The following is a 19,701-nucleotide window of genomic DNA, read 5'->3' on the forward strand; positions in this document are numbered from 1 at the left end:
TGTATTTTAAAAACATCTATCAGCACTGCATACTTTCGGATCGACGATTCGAAAAAGTAACCAAGTCCAAAAGTATATGTACTGCGCATGACTGGACTACACAGGCAAAGTGTTACTTATTTACATCTACTAGGCAAAAGAATAGGCTAGGCCTACGTGTTTGCAAAACTGGATAACCTGAAAAAAAAAAAAAAAGAATTAAGTGTATGGCTCGCATGGCTCGCTGACTCGCATGACTCGCACATTGGCTCGCATGACTCGCTGGCTCGCACTTTGGCACTACTCGTCCGGATGAATTAGTCGGAGCCTGTGAAGGAAGACCATGTTCTCATGGGTAGGAGTAAGTTCCTCTTCCTCTGCAATAAGTTGCCCGTGGTGTGTGATGTTTGACTCTGGTGTCAAGAGAGAGTCTTCTATAAAGGCGCATAGTCGCTGATAAATATCTTCATAACGTTCATCAACTCCTAATGTCATTCAGGTCTAAGAAATGGCTTCCACTGTTTTGGAAGCCGTAGTGAAGTCTGATTAATTGCCATACTGTAGCTAATGAAGTGGAGCCTTTAACTATGGAGCTCCGCGCAATTATGGGGCAATAATTGGCAATTTGGCTTAGCAAAAAATCAACGATGTTGTTTTTCTGTAGAGCAGTTTCGCGAACAGCTGCAGGAACGTCATCGGCGCCGTCTACGAACCCTCGGAGCGGCTGAGCTCTGGACTTTTTCAACCACCTACGCCGATGAACGTGGTGTCTAAAGATAGAGTGTACATAATGTTATTTTTTTACGCTTCGAAACTAGTTATCGTTTCAGTTCGTGTTAAACTCCACTGTTTGGGAGCACGGTTGTTGCTGTTTGCCATTGTGAGATCGGTCACCACATGCTCGTCGTGTAAACAGCACTGGGTACTCGTCCGAAGTAGACGGTAGGTATTCTTCTATTTTCAGGTCTTTTACGAACCTTGGTATGTCGTGGGGATTCGAAACTGCTGCCACCACGCCAGTTATGGTAATTGTAAACATTAAAAGAGAGAAAAACACACCCGATTATCCACAACACTTTATGGTTTATTGCTGAAAAACACAACGAACAATGCTCGGTTACCATTAACAAGAACACGCCGCAACAACAACAGCGCAAGAGCATGCTGGGATATGCAAACAGGCCAATACTCTCCTTCTTTCTAACTAATCCGTTGATTCCGTGGATATGTGATAGCTGCGCAGGGGCCGTGGTAATGGCCAAACAGGAAGTTAAAAAATTAGCCATTTGCAGTTTTTGCTCCACAATGCTAGGAGTATTTGCTCGAGAGATAATCTAACAGATTTCCAATATTTTCCTTCTGGCCAGTATGGCGTGGTTGGGATCACTGAGACATGGCTGAGTAGCAACATAACCAACAATGAACTTTCATCGTTTTTTAATATCTTCCGTAAAAATCGAGAACACAAAAAGGGAGAAGGCGTGCTTATTGCAGTGCACCCCGACTTTCGTGTGTTGAAAGGACCGACTTAACTCATCCTGATCTTGAATTTGTCGCTATCGAAATTAACCACAAGGTCTATTATAGTACTATTATTGCCTGCTGTTACAGACCACCTAGTTCATCAGTAGAATTTTTTGCTAAAACTAAATGAAGTTTTTCCACCAGGTGGTGAATGCTCTACTAAGTCAATTATTCTTATGGGTGACCTCAACATCAAAGATTTTCTGTGGTCCACAAATATTGCAACTAAGCAAAACCCTCATGCAGATCGACTCTCTAATTTCGTTAATGATCATTTTATGACACAATACGTCCTAGTACCGACCAGACCTTCCACAAACAGTGAAGGTTCAGTCCTTGATACATGATGTTGACACCATCGATGAGACTTTTTTCAATTCTGATCACTTACTAGTTGAATTTAAGTTTAGCTTTCCCAAAATTAATAATTTAAATCCTAAACATAAATATGTGTATAATTTAAAAAACAAAACAAATGTTAAAGGTTTAAGCGACGCTCTTTCACCTTACAATTGGCAGGATACCCTCTCTGAATCTTGTGTTGATGACTGTTAGCAGAACTGGAAGATTGTTTTCCTAAATATTGTTGATAATAACATTCCTAAGATTAAAATCAAAAACCCTCTATCAACCCCATGGGTGGATGGTGAATTCCTGAGTTGTATTCGCAAACGAGATTGAATGAAGAAAGAAAATTAAAGACGAAGCTCTACTGCGATGATAGATATGGTGATAGGGGATCACCCTGTCTAACACCTCGCTTTACTTCAAAAAAAGGTGATACATTATTATTGGTTACACAAGAGCTTATGTCACAATAGAAAGTTTTTACCCCAGCTTATTAATGATTCTCCAAAATTAAAGCTTTTTAAACTTTTAAACATAAGTGACCAGTCTAGACTGTCGAAGGCTTTTTCAAAATCGATTAGTAAAAGAAGACCTTTAATACTTTGTTGCTCACAGTGAAACAGCAAATCATATATTAAACGGGTGTTTTCCCCAATTTCACGATTTGTGTATTACTAATAATATTTGGTAAAACAATTTTCATTCGTTCTGCTATACACGTCTACATTTAGAAGTGAGATGGGACGCCATTTTTTGAAATCAAGACGCGATTGTCCAGGCTGTGGAATACAAGTTATCATTGCCCTTCTTTGTTAGACAGACATTTTGCCATATTTATTACAGTAATAAAGGAATTGATCATGTAGTTACTAATTTTTGTCGAAAAAAATTTATAAAATTCAACCTCAAAACCTATTCCAGGACTTTTGTTATTAGACATTTCTTTTAACTTTTTCAGACACTCGCAGGCTCTAATATTACCTTCACATAGTTGTTTTTGTTCTTTACTAAGTTTAGGTTGGTCAGCAGGGTTAACAAAAGTATCTGTAATTTGTTCAACTTCTTTCTTTGAGTAAAGATATGAGTAAAAAGTTTGAAGTTCTTTTAAAATTGTATTTTGGTCTATTATTTCATTATCATTTATTAAACTCTTAGAAATGGTTTTATTTTCGAAATTTCGTTTTTCTAAATTAAAAAAGTACCTTGTGCTTTTTTTCGCCCTTTTCATACCACCTCGATTTATATCGAGTAATAATATCTTTTATTTTATTTTCCATCAATTGTTCAAGAGAATATTGCAGGGAAGAAAGTTTCGTTAAATCTTCATCTGAATGGGAAGCACTTAAACATATTTAATTTTTTTTTTAATTTCGTTTTTTATTCTTTTTTCTTCCTTTTCATATCCTATCTTATGTTTGGCTGAATATGGTATTGTCATACCCATTATATTGAGTTCAATCATTTACCACAACAAGGCATCATTATGTATATTTTTATTTTCAGTTACCGTGTATTGTAAGACATCTTTCAAATTTTGACTTACTCTGGATCTTCTAATAACGAATTGTTAAACTTCCAGAAGCCTTCCCCCTTAGGCAATCATTTCATTTTAGAGATTTGGCAATTAGAATATCCACATTCTATAGTTGAGGAAAACCACAGCTTTATTAAAACATAAATTATACAGATAACGAAACATAAAAATAACATATAACTCATCTAAGGTAGTAAGAGAGATTATGTCAGAGGACACCAAAAAATAATCTAATCGGGCTTGTTTTAAGGGAGTTTTTTTGTCTCCAAGGAAATCTGACAGAATCTATATGACTTGCCCTCTAAATGTCATGTAGATCTAAATCTTGCATAATATCAGTAATCATTTAAATAGTTTCTAACCACGTTCCAATCACCACAAATAATAATTGAAGAATTGTTTATCATTTTAATTGTTTGGTGAATTTTCTCATAAAAACAAGGATCATCTTTGTTGGGTCCATATAAGTTAATTAAAGTGAAGCAAAGGTCTTCTGTTTGTAAATTTAAAGTTATATAATTTCCGTTTTTGTCTGTATATGTATTTTTAATTTCAAATTTCAAATTATTACACCTCTGCTGTTACTTTTATAGGAATTAAATATACACTCATAGCCCAATTCAGAGCCCAATTCAGATTTCTGATGTTTTTCAATTTCTTTCTTTCAATTATTGAATGCTTTTTATTTTTTAACCAATTAAAGAGATCTCTTCTTTTATGTACATTCCCCAAACCTCTAACAATAGAGAACATATACTTAAGTTAGTCATTTTTTACATAAGGTGTGCCCAATAGTAATATTTATTCACGTTTATCATTCACCACATCTTGATTAAAACATAAATTATACAGATAACGAAACATAAAAATAACATATAACTCATCTAAGGTAGTAAGAGAGACTATCCCATCACAAGGATGTTGATAATCATAGCTCAATATTCCCATAAACAGAACTATTTACAAAAAGTTACATAATCATTTTACTTTTTAGGTCCCAAGTAGGATTTCGACAACCAGTATTTCACCTAGATGTGATAACATGTTTTTGAATGCCCTTCATAAATACACAATGACTGGTACTATATAAAGTTACTATAAAAACTCAAATAAATTTCAGTTCAATAATTATACGTTATAATTAAGTTTATACGATGCTTAGTCATGATGTCAGTTTAATCAAACATAGGAACATCTCACTGTGTTAAAATGTTGAATAATACAGAAATATACTTTTTGATGAACCAAACTTAATTTGATTGATTAGCAACAGGCCAATTCTATAGTAAATTTCTAGTTAAAACTGTGACCCTGTCAAGCATTGGTCACTGGTTACGTTTTCTTCAAAGCACCTACAATTGCAAACAAATATTGATGTTAAACTTAAAATCAGTGTTCATAACTGAAATTAGATAGTTTCGTCAGAAAACCAGTTACTATATTAAATTATAATAGACGTATTTTTACAGATCTTTTTGATGCTCTTTATAAACACAGTACTGTAGTCATTTATTTGCAGTTAATAAAGATGAAGTACAGTACTGTTAAGTTACTATATAAACACAATTCAATTTTAAGTTCAACAATTATTTATTATGCTGTGGCATATCATATTACTGTAAACTGCAACTAAGCCTAAAGGTTTGTCTATAAAAGTTTAAAGTATTGTATTCCTGAGATATATCTTTGCGGTCTGATTTTAAACACATATTGATTTTACTATACTCATAACTAATGGACTGTTTCACTGTGATATTTTGAGCTGCACTCTAGTAATAACAAGTGTTATTTGAACTTTAATCACAAAACTGTGAAAATGTTTTTTTTTCTTTAAGTTGGATAATTAAGTACCGCAGTCTAGTTATTTTTAGGGCTAGTATGTATATTGTATTTGATACATTACAAGGCATTGGCCTAGGCCTATTTTATTAATGTCGGAATGATATATTTAATTTATTATTATTGTCATTGTCATTGTTATTGTTATTATATAATATACTTTACTGACCTTTTTCTATTTTTATACTTCAATTTGTTTCAAATTTTCATCAATGTGCATACCTATGATAGTGCCAGGTCTAGAAATAGACCTACTGCTGCTTAGGACTCTAGCTAGGGGGCATTGTCTAGTCTAAGGAGTGGCCTAGAGTATGACTTAACACAGCCTTAGGATTAGACCTTCTTTAGTCTCGTTTTCTAGGCATATTGGTACTAAACCTTAGAGAAGGCGGTGCTGTTGCAGCTTTTAATACTAACATTTAACTAAATTCACCTTGCTTTGGTTCAGCTTACGGTCGTTGACCTCTCTGACCTGAAATCGTTTTGGGATTTTATATGGTCCATCTAGATATGTAACGTAGACACTTATGCTGTTTATGAATATTTTATCTCTTGAAATATTGAGGTGTCAAGGGAGATTGTGGTATAGCAAGAATGATTTTTACTCGTCTTTTTTACTTTAGTATCCTGATATTTGTTTACAATGAACTCAATGAAAATGGACACAACATCGAAAATGATAAGTATGCTGATGTTTGTGTGATTGAAAAATCTTTTCTTTCATCACAAACTTGTGTTTTTGTTAACTGTTATTGTAGGCTACTTGCTGATTATGCTCGAGAACGATGTATGCACATACCACCGCCCGTTTTATTAAATACGGCATGCCGCCGTATTATTTATCGAGGCCTTGTAATTTATACCAGAAAGTTATTTTTTTTTTTTTTTAACCTAACTTTTTGAAAATTTTCTATTTTTGTATTTTAACGTAACCGTACTGTGTGGAGAGCCCCTTGACAGCAGACATCTGTTTTTGCTTTTGGGCAATCCAACCAGGCAGTCACGGTTGTGCTTCTTGTTTGTAATGTTTTTGTGTATACTGGAAAAATAAATGATATGATATGATATGATATGATAATACATAAGACAGGCTTAGAGTTACAGATTACATCCCATAAATCGGTAAGGTTTCATAGGCCTACCGTAGGTGAACATAGAAGAAGAAACAACAACAACAACAACAACAGAAATACTCAGCCGTCGCGGTGTTCAGAAGTGCCTACTCTTGTTCCTAATAATTATATATTAATTCGAGCCGAGTCAATCCGAAACGATCTGAGAAGAGTTTCATGCATAAGTTTGTAACGTTGTCAATATTTGTCTAGTAATATTTGAGTTATGCGCTTGGAAAGGCACACACACACATACACAGACGCGCGCTATTGCAATACCCTCCACCTTCGGAAGGACGACGGTAATAACAACACTAATGCAACTACAAGTAATAACATTACAGTAACAATTATTTATGTATAGTTTGTTATCCAATTTAATTTCAAAATAAAACAGCAGTGATTACCTTTCCACGTTCCACAAGTTTTGTTACCATAACAACATTAGTTATATTTAATTCCCACACCATCCTCCACATGTCGGCAATAGTCCCGGGTAGCGGGCCCTGACACGAGATAAATTCTCTTGGTGACTTGAAACCCTGGAATAGATGAGAAATATTGTATTCTTCAAAAAGCTATGACATAAAAGTCTAAAATTTTAATATCTACATTTGGAATTTGGTTTTTTGAAATTATTTTGAGGGTGTCGTTATAGATACAATCGTTCTTCTTGGATTGCTGCTTCAGTCAGTTTGTTCGTTTGTTGTTTGTTGATTTGTTCGTTGGTTTATATTAACCTTCAAATTATTATAGGAAAAGTCATACATTAATTGTTTAGATAAATCCATTATCAAGAAAAGTGATGCTCAGTTTCCATAGAATCGCTCACCCTAAGGGCGACAGTCACCGAAAATTGCCGGTAATGTTGAACCTAGGTCAACTTTGCCGATTGCGCTGCAGACAAATCGGGATGCCTTCCAAATTGTATTAGGGCAGTTAGCAATGCAACGCAATCGACAAAGTTGAACCAGTTTCAACCTTCCCGACAACTGTCGGCAACTGTCGCCGACAGTCGCCGATAGGGTGAGCAATTTCAATGGAAACCGAGCTTAAGACAGCAGTTTTCAGGATCGGAAGCTATCGAACGGGAACGACTATTCTCATACCTGGGTGCAAAACCAAACCCTGAAGGACGAGGTGAGCTCCCGGCAGAATCATTGAACAACCTAGAACGCTTGAAGCGAAAATTTAGAGAGTTGTATAATCCTCGCAAAAACGTTATTCTGGAAAGATACAGATTTAATTCAAGAATACAACAATAGGGAGAGCCATTTCAGACATTCGTTTCTGATCTGAGAAACAAAATAAAACTTTGTATCAAAATTTAGAAGAACAATTACTAAAAGACAGGATAGTAACAGGCATCAGGAAAGAAAATGTCTGCAAAATATTTTTAAGAGGAAGTGAATTAACACTGGTCAAGGCAATACAGATTTGAACGAGACTTGTGATTAAAGTGAGATTTCTGAAATTTGATCCCTCATCATATGTGTTCTTTTATAAAATATTATATTGGTTCAACATATTGGTTTACAATTATCTTTCATCGAACTTCTACAAAGGGACTGAGAAGAAAACAAAAAAAAATGCTGACTTTGTTTGGAGTGCTTTAGGTACCAATTAAACGATAGGTAGGGATAGACCTAAGCTCAGCCAGGCACCTTCTACATCGAAATTCAAGAATATTTAAGAATTGATTTGTAATACATATAAACAGAAAATTTGATTAATCGGCAAGATTTAAAAGTTAGAAAAGAACTTTACACAAAGACCACAAAACAGGTTCAACGCCAAAAAAAAACTAGAGATACTATGTTCAATTGAACATGAACCCAGTAATTTTTAAGAGATAACCACTGTAACCTTTAACCTCAACCTGTGAACACCCCATGTTTGGTAGGAGTCTGTCTAATGCAATTGGTCCAATTGTGGTCTAGCAATATTTGAAACTTTCACTATAGTGACCCTTGTGATTTTTGACCTATAGGTGAAGAGTAGTTTTTCATATTTAGAAGGTCCTACGGATCATTCCTGGTAAATTCAAGCTCAGTTGGGCTATTTTAAAAAATTGACCCCGATGACCCCTATGTAACCACTGATGCCTGACAGGGGTGTGAAGGTGTCACTGGTTCTTAATGATCAAATTTGATTGAATTCGGTTCAATCGTTTGCTATTAGTAACATTTTGAACCTTTGACCTATGAACTTTGACATATGGGATGAAGAGTATTTTTTCATGTTTAGAAGGTCCTAAGGATCATTCCTGGTAAGTTTGAGCTCAATTGGGCTATTTTGAAAATTAACCCCGATGACCCCTATGTGACCCCTGATCCTAGAATGGGGTGTAGGAGGTGTCACCGTTTCTTAATGACAAAATTTGATTGAATTTGGTCCAATGGTTTGCCATTATTAGCTTTTTGAAATGTTACTAGAGTGAGCAAAAAAATAACCCTTTAATGACCTTTGACCGTAAATCGCTGAACAACATAAGACCCTACATTATGCCAATACATATGTGCCCAGGACAAGACTGTGCTATAATATTTGTGACAGAAGTCTTTTATTCATTTTTAAAAAAGTTTTTTTACCCTAATGACCCTTATGTGACCTTTGACCCCAAGCAGTGAACACCCCATGTATGAAAGGTGTCACCGCTTATACTGACCAGGTTTGGTTGAAATCAGCACAACCGTTTTGCACTAGTAGCGTTTTGAAATGTTGCCAGAAAACCTGCCTTATGCCAATGTATATGTGCAAAGGACAAGACTGTGCTACGTTATTTGTGAGACAAGTAGTCTTTTATACGATTTTTGGTTTTTTGACCCTAATGTCCCTTATGTGACCTTTGTGTGAACACATAAATGGGATGTGGCACCGGTCCTACTGACCAAGTTTTAATTACATCGGTCCAGTAGTTTGCCACTAGTAGCCTTTTAAAATGTTGCCAGAAAGAAAGAAGAAACTGCTCTGAAACAGAACCCAGTCAGCATGCTGCTGACTGGGTAAATACAGTCTTAAAAATATATATCAAAATACTACAGTGAGAATAAATACTTGGAGAAACTTTAAAATAGAGGATGATTTTTAAGATCTGTTACCGTAAAACTGTAAAAACGGCCACATATTTTTCATATATTGATTATATTGCTGTAAAGTCAGTAAAGTATTAATGATGCGTTGGGCAACTTTCCTAGACCTTTCGAGTTTCTTTTCTTTCATTTACAGTTATCTTACCATAGTAGCAAAAAATATGAAGTAATACTTAAAATAATACTTTGATAAATAAAAATAATATCTTATTGATTTTTGAGAACAAACTTTGACTGCTAGTTACTGGTATATAGTTCCATTTAAGCTAATCGTTTAAAATAATTCCTAAATAATTATTGTGACACAGTATCAACTGTTTCATACTTAATAACAAGCGGTTCATTGTATATATATATATACACTAGATTAACCACATTAGGCTATCGTCCTGCATTTTAAGTCAGTATTGCGCACCACAGACACAAGCTTCAGCGAGCTCCCACCATCACAACAGTTGCATTCTTCTTTGCTTCACTTTTTCAGAGACGAGAGGGATGTTTTGATACAGTTGCTCGTTTGTTAGATGAGCCCTCCAAGAAACATTTACTGCCATGCATATCATCCTAGTATATGCTCCATTTAGTTGTTTAGTTAGTTTCTTAGTCAGGGTCCATACAGCTGATCCATAGAACAGTATTGACTCCACAGTGGCAAGGAAAAGGCGTACTTTGATTTTCTGTGACAATTTGGAGGTCCATATTGATCTTCATTTAAGGCAAGCACTCCAAGCTAGTGCTTTGCTCACTGACATATCCTTTTCTGTATTTCCAATCCATGCCCCAAGATGTTTAAAATTTTCAACTTTTTTTTTTTGGCCTTGATTTTTTTTTTATAGGTAGCAGTTAATTGAAGCTCATGATTTCATTTTTCTTTGTGTTTAGGTGAAGCCAAATTTTGTTTGCTTCAGATCCCACCCTTAGGAGAAGTTCTTGAGCAAGGTCAATTTGCAGAAATTCAGATCAGTGATGACACAGGGTGCTACCTTTCTGCTTCGAAGATCTTTGCAGGTGAAAACCCAGTTCATCTCCAAGTATTTATATTATCGGATTACCATGTAGCCTCTTAACTTTAGGACAGAATACCATGCATGCTGACATTCTGGCATTGTAAATTATGTCATGTTTATCTGCTTAACTTTGACAAATATCAACAAAGTTTTGTAGACCAGATACAGAAGGAAAAATGGAGAACCATATCATCTGCATAACTCAGATTATTAAGTCTAATGTAGTTTTAGACCAATCATTGCTTCATTTAGTATTGAATGAAATAGAGGCGATAAAACTCGACGTACAACATTGGAGACACTAAAGTCTCTAGATATTTCACTCCAAGGGATGAAGGATCTCCGTCTAATGTACCAAAAAACGAACAACAGTTAAAGAAACATTTCTATCAGTGAGTTTTCTATATAAGGTCCACTCTATCAAAACCTTACTGGTACAGTATAAAAAAAACAACAGTACACAGGGCTGACATTGCGGTTGAGATACATGTATCAGTGTTTTTTCTTAAAAGCAAACTCATAGTCCGTAGACTAATTTTATACCATATAAAGTAATAAGACACCTTTGCAATAGCAATTGGTCGATAATTACTCATACTAGTAATATCACCAGCCTTACTTTCAACAATAGGCACAAGAGTCATCTACAGCAAAACCATGAACAAGCATTGCATTAAAACAGAGACTAAGAAGTATACATAACTTATAACTTGCATATTTTTTTTATTGATCTATTGATATATTTTGCATTCAATGTCACAAATTATAATAAAATTAAAAGAAAATACATAGAAATAAAAAGAGAGAAATAATTAATTGAATGTCTGGATGTGTTTTCTTTGTACACCAGACTTATTTCGTATGGGGCCCATAAGCCAGGAAAATTATTGCACAGAAGTGAATATTTACAGATAGTGATCTGGCAATGTTCAGAAATTATAGTGAAATATGAATAATACGTTAGGTATAAAAATATATAAAATTAAAAAATGCAAAAATGGTAAAATTGAAATTAAAGAACCTCGAGTAATAAAATATACAAGAAATATGAAAACAATAAAAAGATAAAAACATTTAAAATCATTAAGCAAATATTCATTTAGTTTTCTCTTAAATATCCCGTGATCAGCAATTTCTTTAAGATAATTATGTAGAGCATTCCTGTCTCGGATACCAGTAGCAAAAAATGAGGTGTGATTAGTTTTCGGAACAACGTTATATTTGCTGTTTCTGGTGTTATATTAGGTTGGGTTGAGATTGGGGTAAAATGTGGCTATATATAATGTGGCCATTTGTTGTAGCAGATTTTATGAATATGATTGAGTTTCAGAAATTTGACACGGATTTAATATTCCGGTATCCCAGACTGGAAAGCTCTTGTTGACCAATATGAGACCTTAGGCCAAAATTTAAAACAAATCTGGCAACTTTGTTTTGTCTCAATTTAAGAGAATTACTTACACCAATGTACCAAGCACACGCTGAATAGTCAAAAAGGCAATAAATTAAAGCAGACGTTAACAGTTTACGACATTTGAAGTTGAGACATGCTTTCTGTATATTAAGAAAAGAAAGTTTTCAGTTAACTTTTTAAAATAATGCCATTGGCAAATAAGTTAAAGTCAACTGTATTATCGATATTTACCACTAGATATTTAACATAATTACTTCCATTTATTGAAATTTGGAATGAACCCTTTTTAGTTTCATTTTAGAGGCAAAAATAATAAATTTATTTTTTACTGTTAATTGATTTTGTTGCTGAATAACCATTGTTAGCATGGGTCAAAGACCTTGCTCAGTTTTCTTCTAATATAATCTGGGTCATGATGGGCATATAAAATAGCACTATCGTCTGCGTATAGTAATCAATGTAAATTTCCATTATTATCGTTAACGCAACATAAGAACAAAAGCGTCCCAAGGATACTTCCTTGAGGCGTGCCATGAATAATAAAACATCATGGTCGACAGTATCGAAGGCCTTTTGTAGATCAATTAAAATCATACCAGGTCATCCATTAGATTGATCAGGCACGTCTCTGTAAAGTGGGCATGTCATAATCCAGACTGAAATTTGAATAAAACATTGTTATCGGCAAGATATTTATGAAGCTGGGTGGCGATAGCCCGTTAAAGAATTTTGGAGATGGAAGGAGGATACTGATTGGTCGATAGTTTTCTGGATTAGTGAGGTTTCCCTTTTTTAAAAGGCGTGAAACTTTTGCAAGTTTCATTTTGTCAGGAACAGTATTGGTGCTTATAAAAAGATTAATAATATGATTAAAATGGACCTACCAGTACGTCTACTCCATCTTTGAGTAGATCAAGTAAGTAAATCTGTTTTCTTATAAAATCTTCAGATACATGGGTTAATTAAAATCTCCTTTTTGAAAATAAATTACATTTAAAAGCTATCGATTACATTTTGGATGCTTACTGACAAGACTAGAAGCTATATTGGTAAAAAAACCATTTTTCTTTGGGAAAAATACTTTCTCGCCCTGAATTTTGAGAACAAATTTAGATTTTGTTTTAGCTTTGTTTTCGTATTCAAAGTTTGATAAATTACTCCAAAGTTTCTTTGAATTATTTTTGCTTTGTTCTATTTTATTAAAACAAGTATTTAGATTTGACGGACTTAATCATACGTTGAACCTTGTTTCAGTACAGTTGAATTGAGTGATTTGATCTATCTTTTTTATTTTCTTAGTAACGTATCTCTTAATTTGAGGTTCATTAAAATACCAGAATTAAACCAAGATTGCGATTATGTTTTAGTCTTATCTGTTTTCGTGGAGCTACTGTATCGATGATATCAATAAGAATTGTTTTTTCACCTTCAAATTAGACCATGCGATGTTAACGTCACAACATTCACAAATTTGAGAGGACCAATCAATGACTTTCACCTTACTTAAGTATAGCTCAATATCATATTTCTCCAAATATCTAATATTTACAGTGTTGTGGTAATTTACAGACTCTATTGTTTTTTCTGGGTTGGATTTATTCAGTTTAAACACCAAGGATAGCCCAAGAAAGTATACAAGAAGACTTGTAGTGGGGGTCCTTCTGGTGGTGATTGGGCAGGACACCGGGAGAAAATCCCCTACTTTTTTCCAAATAGTGAACTTAATTTTTTAAAGTGCACATGGGCCATAAACGCACACGGGACAAACGACTTTCAGCCCTCCAGCTAAAACACAAGGAGAGGCAGCGATGGGAATTGAACTGGGGACCTTGAGATCTCTACTGTTCAGCGCACACACAGTGGCTACCACCAGCCGGCTGAGCTAGTTGCTCTCTCTTATAAAATGGTCTCTAATGCCGATTTGAAATATACCCGATTGTCTGATTTTATCATTCTGTTGCATAAAATATGGTCAATGTAAGATATAAGATTTTTTTCTAAATTCTAGTCATCTCATTAATAATTGAAAATAAACCATTGTTAGAAATAAAAGAATAATAGTATTAATGTTCATATCGCCAATAATAATTGATTCATTTGTATAATTTACCATATTAATTTGAGTTTTTCGGTTGCTTTGCGGGGGTCGGTAGCATGTGCCAACCGTGATAGTTAAATAAGTTTTGATCTGGGCAAGAGAACGTCAACCCACACCATTTCCATGCCCTCGACTTTCAAAATTGTATTTATCAACATTAATCTCGTTGTCAGTTTTAGCAGCTGGAAACCGAGGTTCTTCAGTCTTTGGAGGCAGTGGTCGTATATTAATATGGATGTGGTGCAGTCCTTTGAAGTTGAATGCAGTAAAATCGTAATCATCCATGTATTCATATGTAATATCGTCAGTGGTATCAGTGGTAGAAGGATCTCGATCGCTGTAGAAACCACATGCAAACGGCAGTTTGGGTGAGGTACAAATGACATATCCAAGATGTAGGACTGTCGCAGTGATATTGATTGAACGCGTTAGGTGAGATTCTTCTACATTTTTTGTGACATTTCATTTTACATGAATCACACTATGGTTTTTGGCAAACGGCCTTAGAGCACATGGATTTCTTGTTGGTCCTGGGAGAGTGGAGACATCGCCAGCGAGAATAATGAGGAGGAATAAAGTTGTTTGTTGAATTGGAAGTCAACATCGAGATGATGCAAATAATCTGAATAAAGGAGAACGTAAGTCTAGGTTATTTAGATAGCGTAATCCAAATTTCAGCAAAATAATCGATTTCAGGTGAAAGTTTGTCATCAACGACCGCTTGAGATATTAAAAAGATCTTATGATAATAAGGTAGAAATTTCATTTTCAATGATGGTCAATAGCTATTGTGTCACTCCCGCATGAACCTAATGTGAATTTGGTGCTAAACAACGGTAAATATCAAATTGCTTTGATTGAAAAAAATTGCGCCAAGCGAAAAGAAGGCAATCAAAATGAGAATCTGGATAAGATTTAGAAATATCAAGAAAAACTCAAATTGAAAGTCATAGACTACCAAGTTGAGTCATGGTAAATCGATATTATTTGGGATAATCTTACTGCAAATACATAAGTTGCATGAGCTAGGCCTGCATAAGTGCTGGTCAGTGCTATGTCCAGTAACCGTTGCAGCTTTGATTGTCCAGTGACGGATTCGCCTCGGTTTGGCTGAAGACCAGTCTGATGGCTTAGAAATTCGCAGATTATCAATCGTTAAAATTTCACCATGTTTAAAGGGAATTTTACCAAGAATGCATTGCCGTCCTTAACTGGGAAATAACGACATTGAAGATATTTTGTAAGAAATTTATAGGCTTTTACAGATACCCCAAAGTCATTAAGTAAGATATCAATTAGGACAGGGACGTAGCCAGGACTTTGAAAGGGGGGGGGGAGCCGTTATGCGAATTACGTATGACCCCGGCGGGGTCAAGGGGCCAAACCCCCCTGTAAAGTAGCGCACTCTGAACGTTCTTAGGACTTGTTTGAGAGGATAAAGTGAAAATTGCAATAGACGCATTATAAATAAGCGCAAAAATTAATTCAACTGTGGCAGATCCAGAAATTCGAAAAAGAGGTTAACCAGGGAGGGACTTTCACAGAGCGAGGAACCACCCATCTCAGCCCCACCATGGTTGGGGCTGAGGTAAGAAAATTTATGATTAGGGCATCTGTATATATGGCCGGAAATTACACCTCGCACTTCAATTTGAATATATTTTTCTTTTTTTTTCCTTAAAAAAGTGAAGGGGAGGGGGGAGGACCTTGAATCCACCTCTGCTCAAAACATTCTTTATCCAGAATAGTCATAATCACAAAAAATGGACATGAAAAACCATCATCAGGAGCCGACTCGATGGAGTTTAATATCATACCCAGGGAAGAAGAATATCAACTTATAGATGGCCGAAAATGGCACTCTCAGACTGTGACAGACATGTGTTGGTTTGGTGTGGGCCAATTTTTAAACGTTTTATGGTCTGAATGCCCGACGAGCTCTGTCTGGCGGGGGGGGGGCTTGACCTGTCTGGTGGCTTAAGCCCCCCCCCCCTGCTACCTATCTGGCGCCGCCACTGCCACCATGGCTGGGGCTGAGGTGAGAAAATTTGAGGAAATAGTTCCTCTCGAGATGGCCGGAAATGACACTTTTATGTAGTAAAATTCATCATCATCACATTACCATTATAGTCAAAATGAAACGCCAACAAATTTCTCATGAGACTTTAATCAGGGATCTACTTAATATCCAGGACAACTTAGGCCTAATTATAGCTTACTAAGCTTTAACTATATACTATATTATCATCAACAAATCACAACTTTTTTTCGCATTTAGCACAATTTTCTTTACTTTTTATTGTTATTAATATTAATATCAATTATTACTATCGTCATCATCATCATTGTTATTAATATTATTACTATTAGTAGTAGTATTATTAAACAAACATTTAAAGAAACTTGCCACAGTATCGCATTTCCATCTTAAAAGACCTGGCCTGAGATTATTAAAACATTTTAACACTGTGTACAAAGAGTGGGGGGGGGGGGGCCGCGGCTCCCACGGCTCCCACCTGGATACGTCCCTGCATTAGGATCACATGGTCAACAATGTCAAAAGAAGATAAGAAGTCGAGGAACGTAAGAACAACACATTTTCCTTTATCAAGTGACAATACTTGTAGAATACTACAAGTATAGGCTCGTAAGGCCGTTTCAACACTATGAAATTTAAGATAAACATATTGAAAGCGAGGAAGAAGCCTGTTACAAGAGAGATGCTCGTTTAGTCCACAATCCATATTTCTTCCAGTAAGTTTAGATAAAAAGAAGCCAACATAGAGACTAGTCGATAATTATTCAGTAAGTTGTGATCAAGGATCCGGACAGCAGCAGCATATTTGAGAATGGAAGGAAACAAACATGATTCAAACACGTCATTACTTATTGCAACAAAGTATGGAATAAGGTGATGCAAATGTGGTTTAAGTATGGAACTAGGCAAAGGATCAAGGATGCGTGACTTAAGTGAATTCTTATCAATTTAATTGATTACTTCATCAACAAATGTACAATGAAACTTATCCATCAAAGGTAAGTTGCAATTGTAGGCAGTAAATAAATTCAAATGAACATTAATTGAACTGTCTTCAAAACCAATTCTAATATTATCGGTTTTGTATACAAAATGTTTTGAACACTTATCAGCTGAATCACTTTGACTGGATGGAACATGTCAGTTAGACAAAAAATACCTTGAACTTATTTACGAATATATTCTAGAACCACTTTGCGGCCACAAAGTAATAACGTGTAGCATCGTACGCCAGTAATCTGGTTATCAATCCACTAATGCGAGAGGACAAAGCTGCAGTTCCAATCATGGAATGGTGAATGTTTTAGTTTCTGGTGCAATTCTAGACTTACCAGATTTAACATTGATGCTTTTAATTTCAGTTATCACTTTGTGTCGCTATTTTGTCCACCTATGATACATTTCATCTGGTAGTATGCTTGTTGCAGAGGAAATCAACTGGATTGCATCATCTTCTGATGGAAGAGATTTCAAGCCATCGTCAACGTAGAAATCGTTACGTATAAAATCTGCAACTGCTTTGCCATATTTGGATTCTCTTCGTCAGCAGCTTTTTGTAAGTCCTGGTTTGCAACAGCAGGAGAACTTGTGGCTTCGAAGAGACATAAATAGCAATATGTTCTTTCCTGAACCGAGAAAAACCCCAAACAAACAGTTACTGTAATCATATCCGGTCCTTGTAACAAAACGCTTAAGTTTAGTGATGTTTCTTCATACTCATACAACTATTCTCAAATTGTTTGGGTGGTAATGTTCTACCGTTGGGTAGAACATTAATTAATTTTACCATTATGCAAATTTGATTAGTTTTCCGGAGCTTTCTCTGAACAGTTCTCAAGTATTATCGTTCATGAAGCTACATAATCATAATTAAATGTGGGATTATGTTGTAATATTCTTTTAAGTTGCTTGGTGCGTATGGTTCGTCTTCTCCACTGGCTGTTATATCCCTAGGTTTAATAGCATTTGGAACAATGTCAGATGCAATATGTTAAGTGAGTCCGCTTACACTGTACTTCAGATACATGGAGTTGGAATCTGTAATCTGGTAGCAGGAATCCAACCTTTAAAGAAAACTGTAGGAATTAGTATCAGTCTTCCGATCAAAACTTATGACTTCTATGTGGCCAAATCGGCGACACGACACAGAAGATTGGTTGTGCATCGAGACAACAGCAGAATCGTCTTTTCACCTATCAAATCTAATTTGTTCGAAATGCTATCTGAAATAAAGCAAGAATTAGACTGTTTGTGTATTTTATTATTTTTTATTTATTCCCTTTTAAATCTTATCTTATTTAAATTCAATTTATTCGTTATGCAATTAATTAAGTCTCATTTTAAATTTCATCTGTTTTTCTTCCTACAGTATTATAAATTATTATTATATCATCATCATCTAGCTATTTTGCTCCATTGCAGGAGGAAAGCCTTTTCATCGACTTGCCATTCTTCTCTGTTCAGTTCTCCTCTCCTCCATCCATCTGCCTCTGTCTGCCTATTATTATATATTATATTATATTATAAATTTTATATTGCTGTTTCTCTAGGAATGGATTAACTAGCTTGTGAGCTACAGTGATTTTAATTGCTTTTGTTAATCCTTACCTCCTTAGATTTACTTTTATTCTGTGTTGTAAATTTTTTAAAGTTTTATTTTACTGTATGTACAAATTGTATCGTGATTTTTATAAAAGGCTAAATAAATAAATAATGAATGAATGAATGGGTCTATACATCGGGAAATTCTGCAATCAAACAAGTACGATCATAGAAGTATTGGTGGGTGATTCCATATTACATACTGAAATGAATAAAGATGTGTATTTTTATGAGTATCATTAGGGTTTTCAAAACTGTCGTTGATATAAAGGCTTGACAAGTGTTTGTAGCCACAATATTTACATTTTACAACATGAGTACACTGATACTTAATGTGTTCCTTAGGCATACTTCATCCATAGCATAACTTAATGTTCCGACATATACTGCTTTCGTTCAAGTCTGGTTAACTTGTTAAAGCTTTCATAATTATCCAGATGGTGGTGCAGTTTACAGTAGATACACAGTAAATCGGTTTTAATAGCAACTGATATGGTTTACGTTTTGACCTGTATGTTTTTTTCCCAGCAACATTATTTTGTTGAAATTTTGGTTGCACAAACACACGTCAGGGACGGTTCCAGAATTTTTCAAACGGGGGGGGGGGGGGCACAACACACGTCCCCCTACTGTATTCGCCCCTGTAGGTGTGTTTGATTCATTGGTCCTTGCTCTGGCAAAAATCTCAAAACGAAAAGACTCCAACGTATATTTATATATGATTGAACAATAATCCTCCACCTATTTTCTATAAATTAAGGCACATTAGTCATCAGTTTTAAATGATAAACGTGCTCGCATAGTGGTACGTGATCGAGAAGAACGAGACGAATGCGAGACGAATGCTGAGACGAATGCCGAGGCAAATGCTGAGATGATTTATCTTCAGAATTCATATCTGTAGATTCTTGTCCCTTTTAATCATATACTGTCTTCCTTCTCTGTCATTGTTGGTTTCTTTCTTAAATTATATTTACTTGAAACTTGAACTTCCCCATTTTCCACATTTTTTCCATTGCAATAGCTACGCGCCTCAACAAGCGTAAATTCTCATTGTGACAAAGATACACAGTGTCAACGAAACTTTCTGATGCAGACTGTTATTTATTTAAGGA

At 35.2% G+C, this 19,701-nt stretch overlaps 1 protein-coding gene across 1 annotated transcript in view; it reads right to left on the reverse strand.

Annotated features, from left to right (window-relative positions):
* Positions 1-19,701, reverse strand: part of LOC117124277 (receptor-type tyrosine-protein phosphatase beta-like) — a 60,787-nt gene that overhangs the window by 7,484 nt on the left and 33,602 nt on the right. The window contains exon 6 of the mRNA XM_033270447.1: positions 6,744-6,878. Coding sequence (XP_033126338.1) covers positions 6,744-6,878 — 135 coding nt within the window. The remainder of the gene's footprint in view (positions 1-6,743; positions 6,879-19,701) is intronic.

Source organism: Anneissia japonica, unplaced genomic scaffold (assembly GCF_011630105.1).
Source record: "Anneissia japonica isolate Jap-2015-1 unplaced genomic scaffold, ASM1163010v1 scaffold288012_len1326614_cov192, whole genome shotgun sequence".
Taxonomy (NCBI): Eukaryota; Metazoa; Echinodermata; class Crinoidea; order Comatulida; family Comatulidae; genus Anneissia; species Anneissia japonica.